At 46.8% G+C, this 22,808-nt stretch overlaps 1 protein-coding gene across 1 annotated transcript; it reads right to left on the bottom strand.

Moving 5' to 3' along the window:
* Positions 1-778: 778 nt before the first annotated feature.
* Positions 779-17,042, bottom strand: KIFC1 (kinesin family member C1). Its single transcript, XM_036249033.1, has 11 exons — positions 16,878-17,042; positions 10,698-10,835; positions 10,494-10,593; positions 9,417-9,470; positions 9,250-9,300; positions 8,650-9,050; positions 5,853-6,632; positions 4,935-5,225; positions 4,772-4,845; positions 4,553-4,628; positions 779-950 (listed from the first exon to the last, which is right to left on the bottom strand). The coding sequence occupies exons 1-11, from the start codon at positions 16,887-16,889 to the stop codon at positions 906-908; spliced, it is 2,022 nt and encodes a 673-aa protein (XP_036104926.1). The 5' UTR covers positions 16,890-17,042; the 3' UTR covers positions 779-905.
* Between the last annotated feature and the right edge of the window lie 5,766 nt (positions 17,043-22,808).

Genomic DNA, 22,808 nt, shown 5'->3' with positions numbered 1-22,808 from the left:
GCCCGTTAACTGCCCCCTCAACCTCCATGGTCACCCCAAGTCAGGGCCTGGTCTCCCTGCCACCCCCAGCCCCAGTTCACGACCCCGCCCTCCATTAACCCTTCCCTTTGCCCCCACCACACCCTCCTCCCTCGAGCGCCCCGCCCTCCTCTCCCGCCTTTGCTACGGCCCCACCCTCCCGGTGGCAAATTGTCACCCCTCCTCCGAGTTTCTGCGCACGCGTGACCCCTCCCGCGCGCGGCACCTGGTAGGACTGAGCCCCTCCTTTCTGGGGCGGCGGCCGTCGTCGGTTGGCGCGAGGGGCTCGGCGGGCGTGCGTCCGGCCCGCGCTCCCAGGGCAGGGGCGCGGACCCGGAGGGCTAGAACCGAGGCGGTGACGCCTCCGAGAGCCAGCCAATGGGCAGCGGGCAGGACCAGCCCTGGCCATTCGAACGGGAAGGCAGGGAAAGGGCGGGAGGAACAGAGCTAGCGGTTAGTGGGAGGGTGAGCCAGCGCCGGCCTTGGGCTCCAGTTCCCACCTTTCAGAGGCTAGGGTGGCCTGTGGCAAGTAGGAAACAACTAGTGTCTGTGGATAGCTGGTGGGCACACCTCCTAGATGTGGACAACGGGGTAAGGTAAGGGAGCCGAACCCCACCCTGACTCCATGGTATCGGAGAAAAGAGGTGGCTCTTGCCCTGCAAGGCACACAAATGCTGAGTAGAGTGGACAGATCCACAATTCCCATCTTTACAGATATGAAAAATATGTCCTTTCTCGGGCAACTGCTAACAAAATCTTTATTTAAAACAACAAAAACAAAAAACTTTTCTTTATTGGACAGGCCCAGGTAACACAGTACACCCCCACTACACCAATTAAAGCATCCCTCAACCCCACCCCCGCTCCCAGAGGATCTGGATCTGTCTTCATTTCCTGTTGGCCTGGGCAGTACCAATAACACACTGGTTCACCTGTGGGCAGAGGAGATAGACAGAATATAAATAATTAAGTTTTTAGAGTAACCAAGAGTCTAGGTTTCTGAAGATCACCTCCCAGCCCCCAATATTAGGGCTGCCCTCAGAGAATACTGAAATAAGGGCTCTAAAGACAGATTCATGCTGGTCTCAGTTATGGTTAGTTCTATGCCCACTAGGCCTACTAAGTCTGGAAGAGGTGAAAAGGCCTAAGAAGTGAGGGAAGTGCCACACAGGAGCAGAGACAGAAGGAGCTTCATTTCTATCAATACCATGGACTAGAGACGCCAAAGTCCTCCCATCACTAATGTTTAATAAGCTAAGTAGATCAGTAACAATACTCATTTAGGAACCAAAGCTCCTTGGAAAATCGATTATTCCTAGTCGAGGGCAGGAAATGTACAAGATGAATCTGGAATAAAGACTACTGGGGACCACTCTAAAGGACACAGGACAAAGATGAAGCAATATGATCAGAAAGAATGACAACTGCAAAGGACACATATCAAATACATAAATATCTGTAAAATGGTAACTCCTGATGAAAACTCATTGATCACTTTTGGAAATTGCCAGGATATCAGTTTATAGTATTGAATATTGATAAAGAATACAGCATTTATCAATAACTGCCTTTCCTATATGGACTGAATTTCAGAGTAACCACATAGCTGGGAATGGGAAGTACTTTTTAGAAGAATCTGGACTAATACATGTAGAACTGAGAAAATTAAAGTCACATTACACTCCCTAATGAAATAACAGACGTGGGTATGATCACTGCGATAAAAATCACCAAGTGAAAAAGCCAATAGGGAGTTTTCAATGGATAAATCAGGCTGACAACACCCAAATCCAATGATCAACATTGCATCATTAAAAGTAAAACAACTTGCCCTGGCTGGTGTTGCCAAGTGGTTAGAGTCGGCCAGACACCAAAGGTCTCGAGTTTGATTCCCAATCAAGGGCATGTGCCTGGGTTGTGAATTCCTTCTTCCACTCATGGATGCCCCCCCCCCCCCCACTCTATCTGAAGATAAATGAAAAAAATATCCTCAGGCGAGAATGGAAAAAAAAAAGTGTACCACCCATGCAAGTTCTTTTTCTTTTCGTTTTTGTTATTGTTAATCCTCACCCAAGGATATCTTTCCATTGGTTTTTAGTAGAAGGGAGGGGGAGAGAGAGAAACATTGAGGTGAGAAAGACACATCAATTGGCTGCCTCCTGCATGACCCTGACTGGGGCCAGGTATCAAACCTGCAACCCATGGACCAGAAGTCGAAGCCAAGGACCGAGATGAATCAGAACTCCTCACTGTACCTGATGGTTGGAAGGAACCAGCTTTTTCCAAAGAGGACAATCCCAGAAGACTGTTGGAGGAGAGCAGTTTTGCAACTTTGTTCCCAAAATAGAGAGGCTTACTTGAAATGCTGGCCATTGGTACAGAAAGCCTTGAATGAGCATGTATGTATATGTTATATATTTCATTGAGATTTTGCTCCTGCTACACTTTTACTTTTAAATAAATATGTATGCTGGTGTGTTTTTTTTTAAGGTGCCAACATAAATGATTAATTTGGTTCCTTTGGTATTTTAAAAAGCCTAAATAAGCTTTGTTCTTGTAAAAAAACAAACAAACCTGCAACCCACGTACATGCCCTTGACTGGAATTCGAACCTAAGACCCTTCAGTCCGCAGGCCGATGCTCTAATTGCTAAGCCAAACTGGCCAGGGCCCCATGTAAGTTTTCTTGCTAAGAAATTTAAATCTGATTCAAATCTAATCAATAAACAACAAAAATTATGGAAGAAAGAGGAAGCAACCAGTGAAAATCCAGAATATGGTTATGTTGTAGGATAACTGACCCTATTTCTTCAAATAAATGCCATCAAAGGGGGTGGGGTTATTGTAGATTAATAGATAATTTCAACTAAATTATATGGGTGCCCCTTGCTTCATCCTTATCAGAACAAGCCTAATGTATAAAGACTTTTCTGAAACGATCAGGTGAAATGTAATATAAACTGGGTATTAGAGGATACTAAAGAGTTTATGTTGTTTGGTGTTAGTGATGTTGATATAACTTTAACTGAATTGCCAGATAGCAAGGGAAATCTTGATCAAAGCAGAAGATGAGATAAGGGTGCTACGCTGGCTGACTACTTCCATGACAGCAACAGAGGCTGAAGCCCCAGTACAACAGAAAGGCACACCAGATCAGAGACCCCGAATAAATCAGAACCCATCACAGGGCTAGCGCCTCACAAAAATAAGTAACCAGAGAAAAAAATTACCCTTCAGAGGCAGCAGTAAAAAATCTTTCTGCCCTGGCCAGTTTGGCTTAGTGATTAGAACATCGGCCCTCAGACCAATGAGCTGCGGGTTCGATTCTGGTCGAGGGCATGTACCCCAGTTACATTTCGTCCCTTACCCCGACAGGGTCGTGCAGGAGGCAACCAGTCTATATGTCTCTCACGTCAATGTTTCTTTCTCTCTCTCTCTCTCTCTCTCCCTCCCCCCTCCCTCCCTCTTTCCCACTCTGTCTGAAGATACATAGAAAAATATCCTCAGGTGAGGATTTAAAATAAATCTAACAATTTTTTTAAACTTTTATTTTTAGAGAGAGAGGGAGAGATAGAAACATTGATGAGAGAGAACATCAACTGGCCACCTCTTGCATACCCCCACTGGGGATCAGGCCCACAACCTGGGTATGTGCCCTGACCAGGAATCGAACCGGTGACACCTTGATGTATGAGTTGATGCTCAACCACTCAGCCACACCAGCCGGGCCTGACTTAATTCTAATGGAGGGAGCATAAGTCTCTTAGAGAATGCATGGCCATGGCCACAGCTGACTCTCATGAGGCATGGAGCCTCAACTCACACTATGTGGAACACTCTGAAACACCTCTAACTCTTTTGATCCAGCAATCCCATTGCAAGGAACCTTTCCCTAGATAGTGAGATGTAACTAAACAAGTAGAAAATGACACACATACAAGGTCAGTCAATAGGGCCTTGTTTGTAATAGAAAAAGGATGGAAACAATCCAAGTGCCCAGTAGAGGGAACTGGTGGATCAACTTTGGTACATCCACACAGTGGAGTCCTAGGCAGATGTAAAAACAATGGGATGATCTGTGTGCTAGTGGGGAGTAACCTTGAGACTGTCTTGTTAAGCAAAACAAAGTGCAGAACAATATACATATATATATGAGAGAGGGAGAGAGATGGCTTGTATATGAGGAGGGGAATAAGCACATGCATATTGCTTCTATTTGTAAAAGGAAACATTAGAATAAGTAAAATAATAAATGTAAAAATGACAGGTGGGGAGGATGAAGTGGATAGGGGTGGTATACAACTTCCTATGCAGTTTTGACTTTTTAACTACCTGTTTTTAAAAATTTAATTAAAAATCCCCGAAAGCCAATAGTTAAAAATCGATCTAAGTGGGTGTGTGCTGCAGATAACTGGCCAATATAAGTCCTTTCTGGATGAATATGCCCCTGGCCTAAAGGACAGAAGGGGTTGGGATGCAGAAACCCACAGTCACCCAGGGGTCCTGACAGGGCATGGGCTTGGTGGTAACCACACCTTAGAGGCAAAGCGTAGAGAGTTGAGGGACTCGGAGACGTTCTCTTCTAGGGGAGAAATGTTCACAAACATAAGCCTGTGGAGAAAGGAGAGGGGGCCAAACTCCAGCATTAGTGGCCAGGTGGAGCCTGGACCAGGTCTCCACTGTTTCCCCTTTCCCACCCTGACCCCAACATTACAGTTCCCACACGACCCCTTCCACCTGTCCCTTTCACTCACATCTTAGCGCTGCCACCCAGAGAGTTCTGCAGCAGATAGGTGAGTTTGCTGTTCCGGTATGGCACATGGGACTCCTAGAAGGTTGACAGGGACAAGTGATCAGGATGGGAGAGGGTTCAGCACAAGTCAGCCCCAGGTCCCACCTGCCCAACCCCATTCCCACCTTGTTGCTCAAGGCCATGATAACAAGTCCCAGCGTGGACAGGCTGCTGTTAATGGCCTGTGTTTCCCGAAGACGTTCCCGCTCCCCGGGACCAAGGGCTAAGCCAGGGTCTAGCCGCTCGCTCCCAGCCAGGTCCACAAGGTTGAGGGGGGCCCCACACTGTAGACCTCGTCCAGCGTGCTCCCCAGAGATCTGCAGCTGGAACACACTATGGCTGCGTGATGACCGCTCATTCTGGGCTGTGCGGGCTACAGCCCGGTTCTGGCGGGCCAGGTGAAGCAGAGCCTCCACCTGTGGAGAGGGAAGAACGAGGGGCAAAGGCAGGCAGGAAGTCAGAGTGATGTCAGGAATGGCAATGTACACAAGTGAGCACCTGCCCTCTGGGAGTTTTCTTTCTAGCCAGTGAAATGACAAAAAAAAAATACTAAGGAGTAAAATAAAACAGAAAAATAAGGAGTGTGTGTGAGGTGAGGGTTGCAGTTTTAGACAGGATGGCCAGATGTTAAGGCAGTGAGGGAACAAGCCATTTCAGAAGAGGGCCATTCAGGCAAAAGGAAGCAGCAAGCACAAAGGCCCCGACAGATCAGAGTGTGACTAACAGGCTCAGGAAGGAGCAGGAGGGCAACACGGTTCAAGTGCACTGCGCAAGGAAAGCAATAGGAATGAGCGCGAGAGGCACTGGGCAGGGAGGGGCCAGCGAAGCCCTGCTCCGGAGGGTGCCTCTCCTCCCCACTCCCTGGTTATTAAGGCAGATCTACCTCCAGTCCCCCAGCCCAAACTGAATGTAGCAATTGATCCCCACACCTTCCCTTCCCTTTATCCTTCAGTGCTCTCCTGCTCTCTTCTCTATCCATCTCCACCTCACATCGCCCTGTCCACGCCTCCCCATTTTCCAGTCACAGTGCCATCAGTGCCTACCTCTTTCTCACAGGAGACAGGAATGTAGCGGGCATTGGTGACAGTAAGCTCCTCGCTTCCTGGCCCTGCCCGACGAATCTCGCACTCACCCCCCTGGCCCTTCCGTGTCCCAGGGGCCAGGAGGTCTCGCACAGTCTCATTGTAGATCTCTACATAGCTTGCTACAAAGCTATAGGTCCAGCCCTGGCCGCTCAGCTCCTGGGCCACAGAGAACAGGTGCCGCAGGGCCCTTGGGATCAGCCCCTCCACCTGGGGGTCTCCCCCAGGCCCACCCTCCATTGTGAAGGTCTTGCCGCTTCCTGTCTGGCCGTAGGCAAAGATGCATACTGGGTAGCCGTCCAGAGCTGACTGGACAAGCATGGCAATCTCCTCAAATACTTCATCCTGTCCACTCCCTGGTGGGAACACCCGGTCAAAGGAGAAGTCATGGCGGGTCGGGGGGGCTGGCACCCCACTCAGGGTCCCACGCCGCTCATCAGACCGAAAGAGGCTGAGGTGGGTTGGAGGATCAGAAGGCCCACCAGGGCCAGAGGGAAACAGAAGGAAGCCAGGGGGTGGGGTGGGCTCCCCTGGAAGGACAGGGCGGACCCGACAGAACACACGGATGTTGCCTTTGAGCTCCTGTAGCTGGTTGTGTAGTCGCCGGCGCTCCATCTCTAGCCCATGGAGACGTTCTCCCCGCTCAGCCAGTAAGGCCGCCTGGGCTGCTGCCTCCTGGCGCAGAGATGCCACCTCTGCTTGGCTGCCTGAAAGAGCTGCTTCTGATGCCTGAAGCCTCCTCTGCCCAGAACAAAACAGACACAGAGAGCGAGATGCAACCATGAATCAAAACAAGTCATGACAGGGTGGGGGGCAGAGGTGGGGTGGTCCCTGCCTCCAAAAACTTCAGTCTGGTAAAGAAAGAGATAAGGCCCTGGCCGGTTTAGCTCAGCAGTTAGAGTGTTGGCCCACACACCAAAGAGTCGCAGGTTCGATTCCAGTCAAGGTCACGTACCCTGGTTGGGGTCATGTGGGAGGCAACCAATTGATGTGTCTCTCTCACATCAATGTTTCTCTTTCTCTCCCTCCCTCCCACTCCATCTGAAAATCAATGGAAAAATATCCACCGATGAGGATTCAAAAGAGAGATAAGAAAAATAGGAATCACGGTATTAGAATAGGGAGTGCACTGGACATATTCAGAAGGGGTACAGGAAGATGATGTCTAGGCTGACACCCAAAAGTATAGGAGTGAACCAAGGGAAGGATGGAGTACAGAAAGAACATTCCCAAGAGAGCCTGGCCTGTGTGGCTCAGTGGGTGAGCGTTGACCACTGCACCAAGAAGTCGCCAGTTCAATTCCCGGTCAGGGCACATGCCCAGGTTGTGGGCCTGATTCCCAGTGGGGGGCATGCAGGAGGCGGCCAACCAACGTTCTCTGATTGATGTTTCTATCTCTCTCCCTTTCTCTCTCTCTAAAATCAATAGGGAAAAAAAAAACCCAAAAAACCCCAAGTGAGAATTGAGTCATTTGAGAGATTGCAAATAATTCAATCTATGGGTGCTCACCAAGTTGTTGAATGAACATAAGTGGGAGAGAGAATGCATGGGAATTTTTTTTTTAATCCTCACCTGAGGACATTTTTCGATATTTTGTTCAGATAGAGTGGGAGGGAGGGAGAGGAAGAGAGAGAGAGAGTGAGAGAGAGAGAGAGAGACATCGATGTGAAATGGACACATTGAGTGGTTGCCACCCACATGACCCAACCAGGGCCGGGGACAAACTGCAACCAAGGTATGTGCCCTTAGTGGGAACTGAACCTAGGTCTCTCCGGACCACAGGCCAATGTTCTAACTGCTGAGCCAAATCGGCCAGGGTTGCATGGAAATTTTTGATCAGGAAAGACTAACAGAAAGAGAGGGGGATGGAGGAGTAGGGGAGACAGATTGGGAGAGCTATGAAAACAGAGTGGTGAAAAAGGGTAGCCAGCCCTGGCTAGTGTGGCTTGATGTGTTGGGTGTAGTCCCACGCATCAAAGGCTGTCAGTTCGAATCCCTGTTGGGGCACATGCCAAGGTGGTGGGTTTGATCCCCAGTAGGGGGCGTGTAGGAGGCAGCTGATCAATATTTCACTCTCACATCAATGTTTCTCTCTCTCTCTCCCTCCCTTCCTCTCTCTAAAAAATAAATAAATAAATAAAGAACAACCTTTTTTTTGCCCTGGCTGGTATGGCTCAGTGGTTAGAGTGTTGCCCACGGACCAGAGTTCTGGGCTCTATTCCGGCCAGGGGCACATACCTGTTGCGGTTCATCCCCACTCCAGTTGGGGTTGTGTGGGTGGCAACCAGTCGATGTGTCTCTTTCACATCAGATGTTTCTATCTCTCTCTCTCTTCCTCCCTCTATCCCTCCAGCTCTGAAGATTATTGTAAAAACATCCTCAGGTGAGGATTAAAAAAAACAAAAAACCCTTTTTAAAAAAAAAATGTTTACTAATTTTTTTAAAGACAGGAAAGGAGAAAAGAGAAAGAAAAATCGATTGGCTGTCTCCTGCATTCCCCCCTTCTGGGGACCAAGTCCGAAACCCGGGCATGTATGTGCCCTGACTGGGATTGAACTGGAACTTCTCAGTCCATGGGACGACACTCAATCCACTGAGCCACACCGGCCAGCAATAAAATAATCTTTAAAAAGAAAAGAAAGCTATTGTAAAAAAAAAGGGTAGAGGACAGAGGTATACTGCTGGACAGAGGTGTTCAGGAATTCCAAACCCACATCTGGAAAGGAGGAGCAGCACTTGGTGAGAAGCTGGCCCTTACCTCCTGCTCCTCCAGCCGGGTAGCCAGTTCCCTCCGTTCCTCCTGCAATTCCAACTGTTCTTTCTGGAGCTCTTGCACCAAGCCCTCCTGCGTGCCCAGCCGCTCTTCCAGCTCTAGGACACGGGCACTCAGGTTCCCCAGCTCCTGCTGGCCCTGCTCGGCCTGGGCCCGTACCCTGGTCAACTCCCCTTCTAGTGTTCTGCGTTCTGCCCCCAGGGCTGTGGCCTGCTGCTGGGCCTCCCTGAGCTGGACCCGCAGCTGTTGGTTCTCCTGATCCAAAGTCTGAGTCCTCTCACGGCAGCATTTCAGCTCTGCATTTAGGTCACATAACTGACCCTTTAAGTCCCAGGCCGGACGTTTGCTGGGTTTCTTACCTCCCAACTTGGGAGGAGCAGCTGCTGCTAAAATGGGCACAGAAAGGACAAAGGTCAAGGAAGTCTTGGTTCCCTCTCCTCCCTCCTAGCCTTTAGGACCTCCACTCCTGATGCTACAGCTCCTTCTCCTCCAGATGTAGAAGAGACCAGATGGATTCTTCTGGGTACTCACCACCTCCTCTTCCCTATCCCAGCCTCTCACCCCACAGTTGTGTTTGTCACCTACTGCCAGGCTTCTGGGCAGGCACAGCAGGGCCTGGCTTCTGATTCTTCAACACTAGAGAATCAGGGAGTTAACATCAGGAATTTTAGCATAGCAACCTTCTACTTCCATCATTCTTCCTTCACATTACCCTAAACTCCTTCTCAGCCCAGCTTTTAAAGTCTAATTACCTGTGACAACAGCTGTGGAACATCGGGGTCCTGTCTTCTTGGGAACTTTTGGAGCTGTCGGGAAATGGGAGGAAAAGAGCCATCATTCTCCAGGTGGCATGTACTCTGGCTGGGCCAGGGGCAGAGCAGTTGCTTTTACTGAGGATTAGAAATAAGAAAACTTTCCTTTTTCCCTACATTTGGCCAGCATCTAAAGATATCCTTTCCTAGGACTAGAAATTACTGAACATACCAAGAAACAAGGTGGACCAAGAGAAACAAAAAGAGCACGGGGGCAGAACCATATGAAAAAGTATGCTACATCTAGCCCTGGCCAGTTTTGCTCAGCGGTTAGAGCGTCGGCCTGCGGTCCAGAGAGACCCGGGTTCAGTTCCCGCCAAGGGCACATACCTCGGTTGCAGTTTGTTCCCAGCCCTGGTTGGTTGTGTGGGTGGCAGCCACTCAATGTGTCCCTTTCACGTCGATGTTTCTCTCTCTCTGTTCCTCTCTCTCCCTCCCACTCTGTCTGAACAAAAAATGAGAAAATGTCCTTGGGTGAGGATAAAAAAAAGGAAAAGTATCCCACATCTATGTAAAATGATGTTGAGGAACATGCTGTATTTGCTTGAATACCCATAGAATATCCCTGGAAGGCCTGACCATTGTGGCTCAGTGGTTGAGCGTGGACCCATGCACCAGGAGGCCACCGGTTCAATTCTTGGTCAGGGCACATGCCCAAGTTGCAGGCCTGATCCCCAGTGGGAGGCATGCAGGAGATGGCCAATCAATGTTCTCTCTCACTGATGTTTCTGTCTCTCTCTCCCTCTCCTTTTCTCTCTCTCTCTCTAAACATCAATAAAGGGAAAAAAAAATTTAAAAAAGAGTATCCGTGGAAGGACACACAACTGTTCCTAGGGAGGGGAACTGGGTAGCTGGGGGACAGAGGTAGGAAGGAGATGTTTCAAAAGTATAACAACTTTTGTGCCTTTGAAATTTTGAAACACATAAAACATATTAGCTATTCAAAATAAGCTAAAATTGAAAGAAAAGAAAAGGTAAATTAGAAAGCACTTATCTCTGTCCACTCCCAGAGCCCACCTGTGGTCTGGCCTTGTGCCTGTGGCACTGTGGTGATGGCTGGTGCTCTGGGGTGGGACGAGGTAAATTTGGTTGCTGTGCCCAGGCCTCGCGTCCTTTTCTAGAGATAAAGGAGGACAGGGTCCATAGTTATCTTTCCTGATTGATTTACATTCTCTCTCTCTCTCACTCACACACACGCACAGCTTTCCAAACCCAGCTCACCTTCTCAGGCTCCAAGACATCCTCCATCTGGTCAAGCCCCCTCTTAAACCTGCTTCCTGGGAGAGGCAGCCGGGAAGGGGCCTTGACTAGGGGTCTCTTCAACTCTAAGTTCCCCTTCACTTCCAACAAAGGAGACCTCTGCTGGGAAAAAAGAGACTCTTAAGACAACACCCTAGAACCCAAATGCCCAAAGACCTCCACTTTTTGGCCCCCGGCCTAGTTTTCAACATCACCACCAACAGCATTAACTTGTACCTCTTGTACCACGATTATGTGCCAGCCAAAAAAGCATGGAGGAGTGGGACACAGTGCAGGAGTGGGAACCGTCTCTCAGGGAGAAGCTGCGCAGACTTTGGACTTCAGCTAACTCTAAGGGTAGCAGTTAAACAAGCAGAGACAAATGGACACCCCTTTTAGAAGGCAAAAACTCAAACACATGTGGTGTGGCTGTGAAACCAACAGGCCCTTTTAGCAAGAGCTGAGAATAATAAGTGAGGAGAAGATAGATAAGCCTGAAGACTGGGTTAGGAGTAGGTAACATTAAGAACTGTTTTAAGTGCTTTTGCCCTGGCCGGTTTTGCTCAGTGGTTAGAGCATTGGCCTATGGTCAGAGAGACCTGGGTTCGGTTTCCGCTAAGGGCACATAACCTGGTTGCAGTTTGTCCCCGGCCCTGGTTGGGTTGTGTGGGTGACAACCACTCGATGTGTCCCTTTCATGTCAATGTTTCTCTCTCTCTCTCTTCCTCTCTCTCCCTCCTACTCTATCTGAACAAAAAATGAAAAAATGTCCTCAGGTGAGGATAAAAAAAAAGAACTGTTTTAAGTGCTTTATCTGTATCTACTTAATCCTCACAGCAGCCCAGAGGAGGTACTGAGAGGTAAAATAGCTTGTCTAAGGTCATCAGCCAATCTGGGGCTTTGATGCCAAAGGAGTTTAGGCTTTAGCCCTGCACACATGGAGAACCAGACACAGTTTCTGATTAGGCACACAGTTGTGCCTCGCCACTTCACGCTTCAACAGTTGCGGCTTCATTCTATCGCAGGTTTTTGTTGTTGTTTTTTTTATCCTCACTGGAGAACATTTTTCCATTTTTTTGTTCAGATAGAGTGGGAAGGAGAGAGAGAGAAACATTGAAGTGAAAGGGACACATCGAGTGGCTGCCACCCACACAACCCAACCAGGGCCGGGGACAAACTGCAACCAAGGTACGTGCCTTTAACGGGAACTGAACCTGGGTCTCTCTGGACCACAGGCCAACGCTCTAACCACTAAACCAAACCGGCCAGGGCTCTATCGTGGTTTTTTGAAAAAACGGCAATAGAGTGAAGCCATGACCATGGACGAAGTGGCGAGGGACGACTGTGTATAAACAAAAAGAATCCTACTTCGGGGAAATTCACTTATCGCGGTCGAATCTGGAACTGATTAACCGTGATAAACGAGGGCTGACTGTATTCTGAAAAATATGCAAAGAGCCTATTATAAAGAATAAGAATGAGTTGTAAGTAGGCTGACTTGCATGGAAAAGACTAGGAAGTAGCATGACCAGTTTGAAGACCACCAAAGTATGTGAGGTGAGCACACAGGGAAAGAAAGAGAACCTCTCCTATAAGCAGCACAATTCAGTGCTGTGGGATTATGTCCACCCCACGGTTACCAACCATTCTGGTTTGACCAGAACTGAGGGGTTTCTTAGGACACAGGAATTTCAGTGCTAAAATCAGATCATTCCCATGCAAAGAAGGACAATTAGTTACCCTACTCCAATCCCATCACCAGGAGAGCAGTGTATAGATCAGCTTCTGATTTTCACAGTAACTTAATTTCCAGGCCAGTCTCTCTCTTCCCTTCAGTATACATCATTCACTCAACATTTACTAAGTGCCTTTTAAGTGTCAGGAAATGATCTAGGTTCTGGAGTAGCAGCTGTGGTCTGTGCCCTCAAGATGCTCATGGGACAGTGGGAAGGGAAGCATTTAAAGGGCTGATTAAAACTTTACTTAGTGCTATCATAAAATGATCCCAGCCATGGCGCGTGTGCTCAATGGTTAGAGCATTGCCTCGAGCACTGGAGAGTCTCAGGTTTGATTTTTGGTCAAAGGGCATGTACCTGGATTGAGGGTTTGTTCCCCAGCCCTAGTTGGGGTGCATGCAGGAGGCAACCAATTGATGTGTCTTTCTTATATCAATCTCTCTCTCTAAAAATCAAAGGAAAAAATATCCTCAGGTGAGGATTAACAAAAATAAAAAACAGATCCCAGAGGAGGGTGTGGGCATCTAATTTAATGAGGAGATTATTATATTAGAGAATACTTCTAAAAAGTATTCTGGTCGGAGGGCTGATGCTCTAAACACTAAGCCACATCAGCCAGGGCTAAAGAGTAATTTTAGGCAAAGCCTTGAGGATGAGAAAAAGTTGGCTTGATGAGTTTCAGGCAAGAGCATTCCAGGCAAAAAGCAAGGAAGAGTGCATTCAACAAATGACAAATTGTTCTGTTCAGCTGAACACAGGGAATTGCATAGAAAGTGGGGAGATGAGCCCTGGCTGGTTTGGCTCAACGTTTAGAGTGTTGGCCTGCGGGCCAGAGTCTCTCACACCGATGTCTCTCTTTCTCTCTCTTCCCCCCTCCCACTCTGTCTGAAAATAAGTGGAAAAATGTCTTTGTGTGAGGATGTAAAAAAAAGAAAAAAGAAAATGGGGAGATGAGAGCAGAGGCAAAAAACGTTGTGGCAATCGGTATGCCATGATAAAGAATCTGGTTTACTGCCCTGGCCGGTTTGGCTCAGCGGTAGAGCATCTGCCTGAAGACCAACGAGTCCCGGGTTCAATTCTGGTCAAGGGCATGTACCTCAGTTGTGGTTCGTCCCCAGCCCTGGTCGGGGTCATGCAGGAGCCAACCAGTCGATGTGTCCCTCTCATGTCAATGTTTCTCTCTTTCTACCTGAAGACAAATGGGAAAATATCCTCGGGTGAGGATAAAAAAATTAAAAAAAAAAAAAAGAATCTGGTTTACTGAAGGCAAGAGCAACACTGCTGCCTTTTAGTCAGAAGAATAATATGACTAGATTTGTACGAAAAAGTGAACTATGAGCTGTCCTGGCCGGTTTGACTCAGCAGTTAGAGCGTCAACCCAAGGACCAAAGAGTCGCAGGTTCAATTCCAGCCAAGGGCATGTAATTCAGTTGCGGTTCATTCCCCAGTCCTGGTCTGGGTTGTGTGGGAGATGACCAAACAGATGTCTCTCTCTCTCCCCCTGCCCCACCCCACCTCCTCCCTCCCACTCTGTCTGAAGATAAATAGAAAAATGTCCTCGGGTGAAGATTAAAAAAAAAAAAGTGAATGAGCAAAGTGAAGAATAAAGAGAAATAGATGAGGGGTATCAGAGACAGAGACTTCACCCATTCAACAAGGATTTTTGCACTAAGATTTGTTAAAAGACTGCTCTGTAACAGACTGTTCTAGGTATTGGAGAGTAATGAACATGACGTCTCTGCCTTCCCATAGCTTATTTTCTAAGGCACCACAAGAGAACTAACTGGGGTACCACAAGAGAACTAAACTCTACAGAAAACCATCTATTTTCTCAGTTCTCCCAAGAATATATACAGCTCCTAAACTCCAGGTGTTGAGAGAGAAGTAAATTCATTAGACACAGAGGATGCCTTAGGGCATTAGAGCTTAATCCTCAAGGAACTTAGTTGAAAGGGACTGGTCTAAGAGTCTAAGTGCTAAGTAGAAAAAGGTCAGAGGGGCTGAATTACATGAAACCAAGCACAGCAGTCCCCCCACCCTTATCTGCAGGAGATACCTTCCAAGATTCTCAGTGGACGCCTGAAATCTAACCAAGTACCGAATCCTATATGCACTACGTTTTTCCTATATACACACACCTATGGTAAAGTTTAATTTAGAGATTAATAACCATAACTAATAAAACAGAACAATTTTAATGTAATAAAAGTGATGTGAATGGCTTTGGAATCATTGCTAAGTAAAATAAGGGTAACTTGAACACAAGCACTGTGATACCTGACAGCTGATCTGATAACCAAGACGGCTACTAAGTGACCACCAGACAGGTAGCAGATACAGCATGGAGATGCTGGACAAAGGGATGATTCATGTTCCAGGCTGGACAGAACGGGTAGGCATGGACAGAATGGCACACAATTTAAAACATATGAATTGTTGCCCAGCGGAGTGGCTTAGTGGTTGAACTACGACCCATGGATCAAGGCCATCTGTTCAATTCCAGGTCAGGGCACATGTGATCCCCAGTAGGGGGCATGTAGGAGGCAACCAATCAAGATCCCCCCCCCCTAAAAATCAATAAAAACATATTTTTAAAAACTTATGAACTGTTTATTTTTGCAATTTTCCATTACATATTTTGGAACACAGTTGACTGTGACGGTGGGTAACTAAAACCAGGGAAAGCAAAACCTCAGGTAAAAGAGACCACTGTATGGACCTGACTGGGAGCTGCCTTTGGGGAGGGAGACAGAGGGCAGGCAGTGAGGGCGACTGAGGAGTTCAGGCTGACTCCAAGATACCTCCCATGGTTCCATTAATCAAGATCACAGGAGGAAGTAGTAGTTTTGTATTTTAACTTTTCATGTTAAAATCATTTTAGCCCTGGCCGGTTTGTCTCAGTGGTTAGAGCGTTGGCCTGCGGTCCAGAGAGACCTGGGTTCGGTTCCCACTAAGGGCATGTACCTCGGTTGCAGTTTGTCCCCGGCCCTGGTTGTGCGGGTCGCAGCCACTCAATGTGTCCCTTCACGTCAATGTTTCTCTCTCTTTCTCCCTCTCAACTCCCTCCCACTCTATCTGAACAAAAAAATGGGAAAATGTCCTCGGGTGAGGATTTAAAAAAAAAATCATTTTAGATTCACATGCAGTTGTAAGAAATAACAGAGTACCTGAAGGGCTAGTTTGTGAAGTTCAGCTTTGGGAAAGTGACTTGGAGCTACTTGTGATTCAAACAGATATATTCATGAATGTTCACAGTGCATCACTATAGAGAAAACTCTGAAGCAACTTGATACCCTGGTTTCTTACATTTTAGTTTATTGTCTTTCCTTACATTAGATTGTGGGCATCACATGAACATATCTGTTTTGTGCACAACTATATAACCAGAGTGCCTAGTACAACGTATGTTGTACAACCATGTAGGTAGGGCTCAATACATTTTTTTTTTTTTTTGGTACCTGGCCCTAGCGGGAACTGAACCTGGGACTCTCTGGTCCACAGGTTGACGCCCCAACTGCTGAGCCAAACCGGCCAGGGCATTTTTAAAAGAATAAATTCGGATGTCCATCAGTGGGAGAATACTTAAATTGTGTAATACATCCAAACCATTGGTTTCTATACAAATAAAAAAAGGGGGGGGGGGTTCCCTGTCACCGCAGAAATGTGCACAAGAATACTACTTTAATTTAGTTTAATCAAATGTAGCATTAAAACCAAATTTCTCTTTAAATTTTCCAAGATCAAACACTGATTTTTTTTTTTTTTTTATAAACCCATGCCCTTCAGTCTCTCTGCACTACCACAGTGGTTCTACTAAGGATCTACCATCCTGAAATTCGTGTGGGTTCAGAAAATGTGTTCAAAGGTTTGTTTATTCAAGACAACTCCAAGAACAGTATTTCGTTTTCTCCCATCTATAAAGCTAGACACGATGACTCCCAACTTTGCACAATTAGCATAAGCACTTAATCTATAAAACAGATATTCATCCAACCCCTCCTATACCCACTTTCCTGCTCCTAAGTGTGCTTGAGATCCCGCCCCCTCACCTAGCCACGAACTTCAGCAACCCTTCTCTCCTCTACATCATTCCAATCAGTATGCAACACATGCTATTATTTCTTCCAGCCCAAAGTGTTTCTTGACTCTGCTTTTTCTGCCAGCTACTAACTTTCTTCTTTGTTGCCTTCTGCAGCAAAACGCCTCAAAAGTGTTGCCTATTAGTATTCACTGTGTCCAATTTCACTCCTAACCCAACCCATCAGGCTTTCGCTCGGGGGCGCAGGCTTCGCCCTCCAAGCAGGCTGGAATGAGGCCGGCCGGGGCCCGGGGCCGGGAGCCCGGGTGGGGGGGAGCTGTCAGCATCGGGGTGGCCGCCCGTCGTCCCCGCTCTCCGGGACAGGAGACCGGCGCCGGCCCTACTCACCTGCGGCTCCATATCCAGTCCGTGCCACACGTGCCAGGGGGCGCAATGGAAGAGGACAGGGCGCCGCGCCTCGCGGGACCCGCGTTCTTTCGCCCGCTCGCGACGCAGAGCACCAACGCTCCGGGCTCCTGCAGCCACCAACCCGCGCCACACCCGCCGCTTTTGAATTCCAACGGCTGCCACCACACTCACTTCGCTCCGCACGCAGGGGCCAATCGTCGCCGTCGCCACAACCGAGAGCCAATCGCAGCGCCCTCCGCCTCCCGAGGCCACACCCGTCGGGCCGGCGCCTGTCTCCTTCCAGCTCTGCCGGCGCCCGGGAGGCCGGCCGGTTAGTCACACTTCCGGCCTCGCTTCTCCTCTGGCAGTAGTCGCGCTGGGCTTCCGCTGGGCTCCGCCCGCCGCCCCTACGTCAGAAGTGCCTCAAATACGCCACTTGAACGGAACTGCTGGTGGGGGCGGGACGCTGGAGGAAAGGAATCACGCGTGCGCAAACGAGGACATCTGTGGGGCGAGGGCGGGACGAGCGCCCCTTAGCGACTGCAGTAGGGAGCGCACTGGTCCCCCCGACTGGATTGCGGCTCGTTGTCTCCCGCCGCGTAGAACTGGCCCCGAAGTGGAAGCTGGCGCCCTCACGCGGACATGAGAGTGGCTGCGTCAGCCCATTCCCCGGTCATTTAGGCATTTCTCACCAAATTTAGGGACATTGGATGCAGCTTGACGCTCCATGGAAACTCGACAGTGGGGATTGAGGCTCAGAAGAGGAGGCTTTTTTTTTCTGCAGACTCCTCACCAGACCGGCTCCGTACCTGGACACGTTAACTGGTGCTGGAGAACGGGTTTAGGGCCTTCAGAGTCTCGAACCCACGGAGGGTAAGCTTCCGTTTATGGGGTATTTTGTTTTTTTCAGACTAACCTGCACATGCGTTATCTCCATTTAAAAATCACTAAGTTCACTGAACTGTTACTGTGTGTCAAGTGCTTTGCACTTGTTATGTGCAAGCTAGATGAAGGTTTAGAAAAGTTAATTGTGTCAACCTTAAAAAAAAAAGTTGACAAGTTCAGCGTTTATTTGGGATTCTAAGAATTGCAATTCCTGGAGCACAGATTCAGGCAGAAACCCAAATAGTATCCTAATTACAGGGTGAAAGCAAGGGGTTTTCATGAAAGAAAAGGAATAATTACAGGAAAAGAAGAAAAAAAAATCTATTGGTGCTGACAAGCTGAGTTACTCTTGACTGTACAGGATGAGGTACCGATTCTATCTTCAGATAGAAGATCTGTAATCATCAGTCTCCTGTGATCAAGAGGTCTGCTTTCCTGCTCATTTTACCTCTGTAAATAGTTGTGATTTAGCCCAGTCCAAAGTTTCAAGGAACAAGATGAGTAATGCAGTTCCTCTAGAATGGAGGTTTTGGTTCCAATTAAAAATAGCTCCATTTACCCTGGCCGGTTTGGCTCAGCGGTTGGAGTATTGGCCTACGGAACAAGGAGTCCCAGCTTCGATTCTGGTCAAGGGCATGTACCTCAGTTGTGGTTAGATGGCAGGGCCCTGCTTGGGGCCCTGGTTGGGGTCCTGCTGGAGGCAACCAATTGTCTCTCTCTCTCACATTGACGTTTCTCTCTCTCTCCCTCCCACTCTATCTGATAATAAGTAGAAAAATATCCTCAGGTGAGGAATAAATGAAATAAAACTTTAAAAAATGGCTCCATTTATGTCCTTTCATAAGCAATAAGTACAGAGTTACACTAATTGGGAGTGGGTCTAGATTCCACTAGTTTTAAACACAAGCTGTATCTATTATCTCAGCCACCTGCAACTATCTTGGTAACAAAAACAACCTGTGAATAATTTGCAGAATGGTTCTACTATATTAACTCATCTGAGTTTCCAAACAGTCCTGGGGTAGGCAGGACAGGGATTATATTTATACGACTGAAAGACAGGGAACTTGGTACATAACTGGAGATGACAGAACTGGAACTCAAGCCACCTATCCTCTCATCCAGGGCTTTAACTTGGATTCAAACCTGCTATTGAGGGGAGCTGACTGTGGGAGGAAAAATAATGTCTGAAAACCCTATTCTTATCCCAATCTTTGGTATCTTAGGAAACCGAAAAAGAAAAATCAGAAACTTGAAAATAAGAGTGAGAAGAGGAGTGAAGGAGGAAGCTGTTGAAGACCAACACTTAATGGATGGGTAGAGAGGGAGAACTGAGGAAGGAAACCTGAAAATAAATATATAGCAAAGACATTTATCAAAGATAAAAAAACTGTGTTTGGAGAAATAGGAACCCTTTAGGGCATTGAAGGGAAAAAGTTTATCTCTATTGATGTAGAAAAATACTCAAAATATTCAACAAGCATTGATATTAAAGAAAAAAACCCATAATCTTATAAAGGACATCTTCAAAAATTCTATAGCACACATCACAATTACGGGAAAATGAGGAAAGCATTCCTCTTAAAATGAACAAGTCAAGAATGCCTGCTCTCAATAACCCAGGTCAATTCAACAATGGAAGTTTTAGCCAGTCCACTAAATGATGACAAAAATATATAAGGACTGGAAAGAAACAAGAATGTTAGCATTTGGAGGTGAAATTATTGCATGTGTAGCAACCCTAAAAGAAAATTCAGATAGAATTGATAAGTGAGTTTAGCAAGATTGCTGGGTACAAGATCAATACAGAAAAAGATCAACATAAAAAATCTATTGTATTTCTATTATCAGCACCCGTCAGAAAGTATAACTTTAAAAAACATCATTTGGTTACATAAATATATACATATATAAAAGTCAAGCTGTATTAGAATACCTAGGAATAAACTTAACCAAAGAAGTAAAAGAGCTCTTTGCGGAAAACTACAGGTCATTGCAAAAGAAATAGAGGAAGATATAAAAGAGCTTCTGCACAGCAAAAGAAACCAGCATCAAAATGGAAAGGGAGCCCTGGCCAGTTTGGCTCAGCGGTTAGAGCATTGGCCTGTGGTCCAGGGAGACCTGGGTTCGGTTCCCGCTAAGGGCACGTACCTCGGTTGCGGTTTGTCCCCAGCCCCGGTTGGGTTGTGTGGGAGGCAGCCACTCAATGTGTCCCTTTCACATCAATGTTTCACTCTCTCTCTCTCTTCCTCTCTCTTCCTCCCATTCTATCTAAACAAAAATGGGAAAATGTCCTCGGTTGAGGATTTTTTAAAAAATTGGGCAGAGGGCCTGGCCGGTGTGGCTCAGTGGTTGAGCGTCAACCCATGCACCAACAGGCAGCTGGTTTGATTCCGGGCAGGGCACATGCCCAGGTTGTGGGCCAAACCCCCAGTGGAGGCCATAGAGGAGGCATTCTCTCTCACTGATATTTCTTTTCTTTTTTTTTATCCTCACCCAAGTATATTTTTTCATTTTTGTTCACATAGAGTAGGAGGGAGGGAGGGAGAGAGACAAAGAGAGAGAGAGAGAGAGAGAAACATCGACATGAAAGGGACACATCGAGTGGCTGCCTCCCGCACCACCCAACCAGGGCCGGGGACAAACTGCAATCGAGGTACATGCCCTTAGGGGGAACCAACCTGGGTCTCTCTGGACCGCAGGCCGATGCTCTAACCGCTGAGCCAAACCGGCCAGGGTTCTCATCAATATTTCTATCTCTCCCTCCCTCTCCCTCTCTCCCTAAAAATCAATAAAGAAAAAAAAATTTTTTTTTTTTTTAAGTGGGCAGAGGACCTAAATAGATACCTCTCCAAACAGGACATACAAATGGCCAAGAGACATATGAAAAACTGCTCGACGTCACTAATTATCAGAGAGATGCAAATTAAAACAACTATAAAGTATGACCTCACACCTGTCACAATGGCTGCCATCAACAAATCATCAAACAACAAGTGCTGGTGAGGGTGTGGACAAAAAGGGGACTCTAGTACCCTGCTGGTGGGAATGCAGACTTGTGCAGCTACTATGGAAAACACTATGGTGTTACTTCAAAAAATTAAAAATTGAACTGCCATTTGACCTAGTGATCCCACTTCTAGGAATATACCCTAAGAAGCCTGAAACACCAATCAGAAAGAATATATGTACCCCTATGTTCATAGCAGCACTATTTACAATCACTAAGATCTGGAAACAGCCCAAGTGTCCATCAGTAGACGAATGGATAAAAAAGCTGTGGTACATATACACAATGGAGTACTGTGCAGCTGTAAGAAAGAAAGATCTCTTATCCTTTGAGACGACATGGAGGGACCTGGAGAGTATTATCCTAAGTGAAACAAGCCAAGCAGAGAAAGACAAATATCACATGATCTCACTTATTTGTGAAATATAATGAACAAAACAAACTGATAAACAAAATAGACCCAGAGACATAGAAGTAGGGTACAGACTGACAAACCTCAGAAGAGGGGGACGGGAGGGAGGGAAGAGATAAACCACAGAACTTATATGGGTGTGTGCGTAACCATGGACATAGACAACAATGCTGGCGGCAGGACTGGGAGGAGGGTGTCAATGGGGCAAAAAGGAGAAACATCTGTAACAATAACAATAATAATAAAGAAATTAAAGAAAAAAAAGTCAAGCTGTACAATTGATTTGTGTACTTTATGTTATACTGCAATAAAAGTTTTAATAAATACACCATTTGTAATAGCAACAAAAATAAAGTATTTAGTAATCAATTTAACAATAGGTGCACAAGCTCTTTGTGGAGAAAATGATAAAAATTTACTGGAATATCTAAGTGAACAGAAACATAGACTAAGTACTTGCAGAGAAAGACTGCTATTGTAAAGACATCAATTCCCTCCAAGGCCTCAGTGGTGGGCGAGAGAGGACGATAGAGTCCTTGATACCTGGTCCTGCTAGAGTCTTTCATCTGCCCATCTCAGAAGCAGGCTGAGTAGGACAGCTCTCGGTGGTCTTTTCCCCCAACCCAGAGATCCCTCCTACAAGCCAGGGAGGATTTCTTACCTTGGAAGTTCTATTCCTGAACCTTCTGTTCCCTCCACCCCTGCGTTTCTTCCTGGCTTCTCTGGCAGAGTCCTTTTCTCCTGCGCAGCCCTTTGCAGGCTTCTTCACAGATGGCAACGTGAGGTTACCTTGATTATGTCTGAAGGATGTCAACCCTTCATCCCTCCATCTCACTCCAGCAGCGTCTGTGTCCACTCTTGTTGAACATGTGTCACTTAGGCTCTGGGCCTTGCAGGTTTTCTGCCTCTGCCACCTTCTCCCACTGCCTTGGCCCCCAGGCCCCTTGATCTCAAGAGTACGAAAGCCCTATCCTCCCCGCAGCTTGAGACATAGGGTTCCCAAAGGCTTGCACACTTCTGCTCCCAGCCCAACTGACCCTTGATAAACCAGAGCACCTCCCTCCCAAGTCCCTCTCATGGCCCCTTTGCAAAGTCCCATTAAGACATATGTGCATGTTTAAACTTTTCTTAGCTTGTAGGGCTAGTTTTCAAAAATTATTTTAGAGCAAATCCCAGAGATTCTACAATTTTCCTGGAAAACACACACATATATATGACATACATACATATATATAGTGGTGTTGTAGGAGGATATACATATATAACATTATTATATCATATATATTATATACCAACAACATGAACAAAAATTTCTCAGTATCACCTCATAACCAATCAGGATTCAGTTGCCCCAACTATTTTCTGGGGGGTGGTTTTACAATAAGGAGCTGAACAAGACCCACAGACTATATTTTATTGGTTTTTCTCTTCCATCTGTCCATGTGGCACTTCCCACCCTGCCCCACCACACACAATTTTAAATGCCCCCTATTTGTTGAAGACATGATGCATCGCACTGTGCTACACTCTGGACTGGATTTACGATAATTCTGTGGTGTCATTTTTTAAGGCCTCTATTCAAAGCTTGCATTTATTTATTTATTTAATTTTTAGAGAGAAGAAG

The sequence above is a fragment of the Molossus molossus genome, unplaced genomic scaffold, assembly GCF_014108415.1.
Source record: "Molossus molossus isolate mMolMol1 unplaced genomic scaffold, mMolMol1.p scaffold_m16_p_8, whole genome shotgun sequence".
Taxonomy (NCBI): domain Eukaryota; kingdom Metazoa; phylum Chordata; class Mammalia; order Chiroptera; family Molossidae; genus Molossus; species Molossus molossus.
This window is presented reverse-complemented; position numbering and strand designations above follow the sequence as displayed.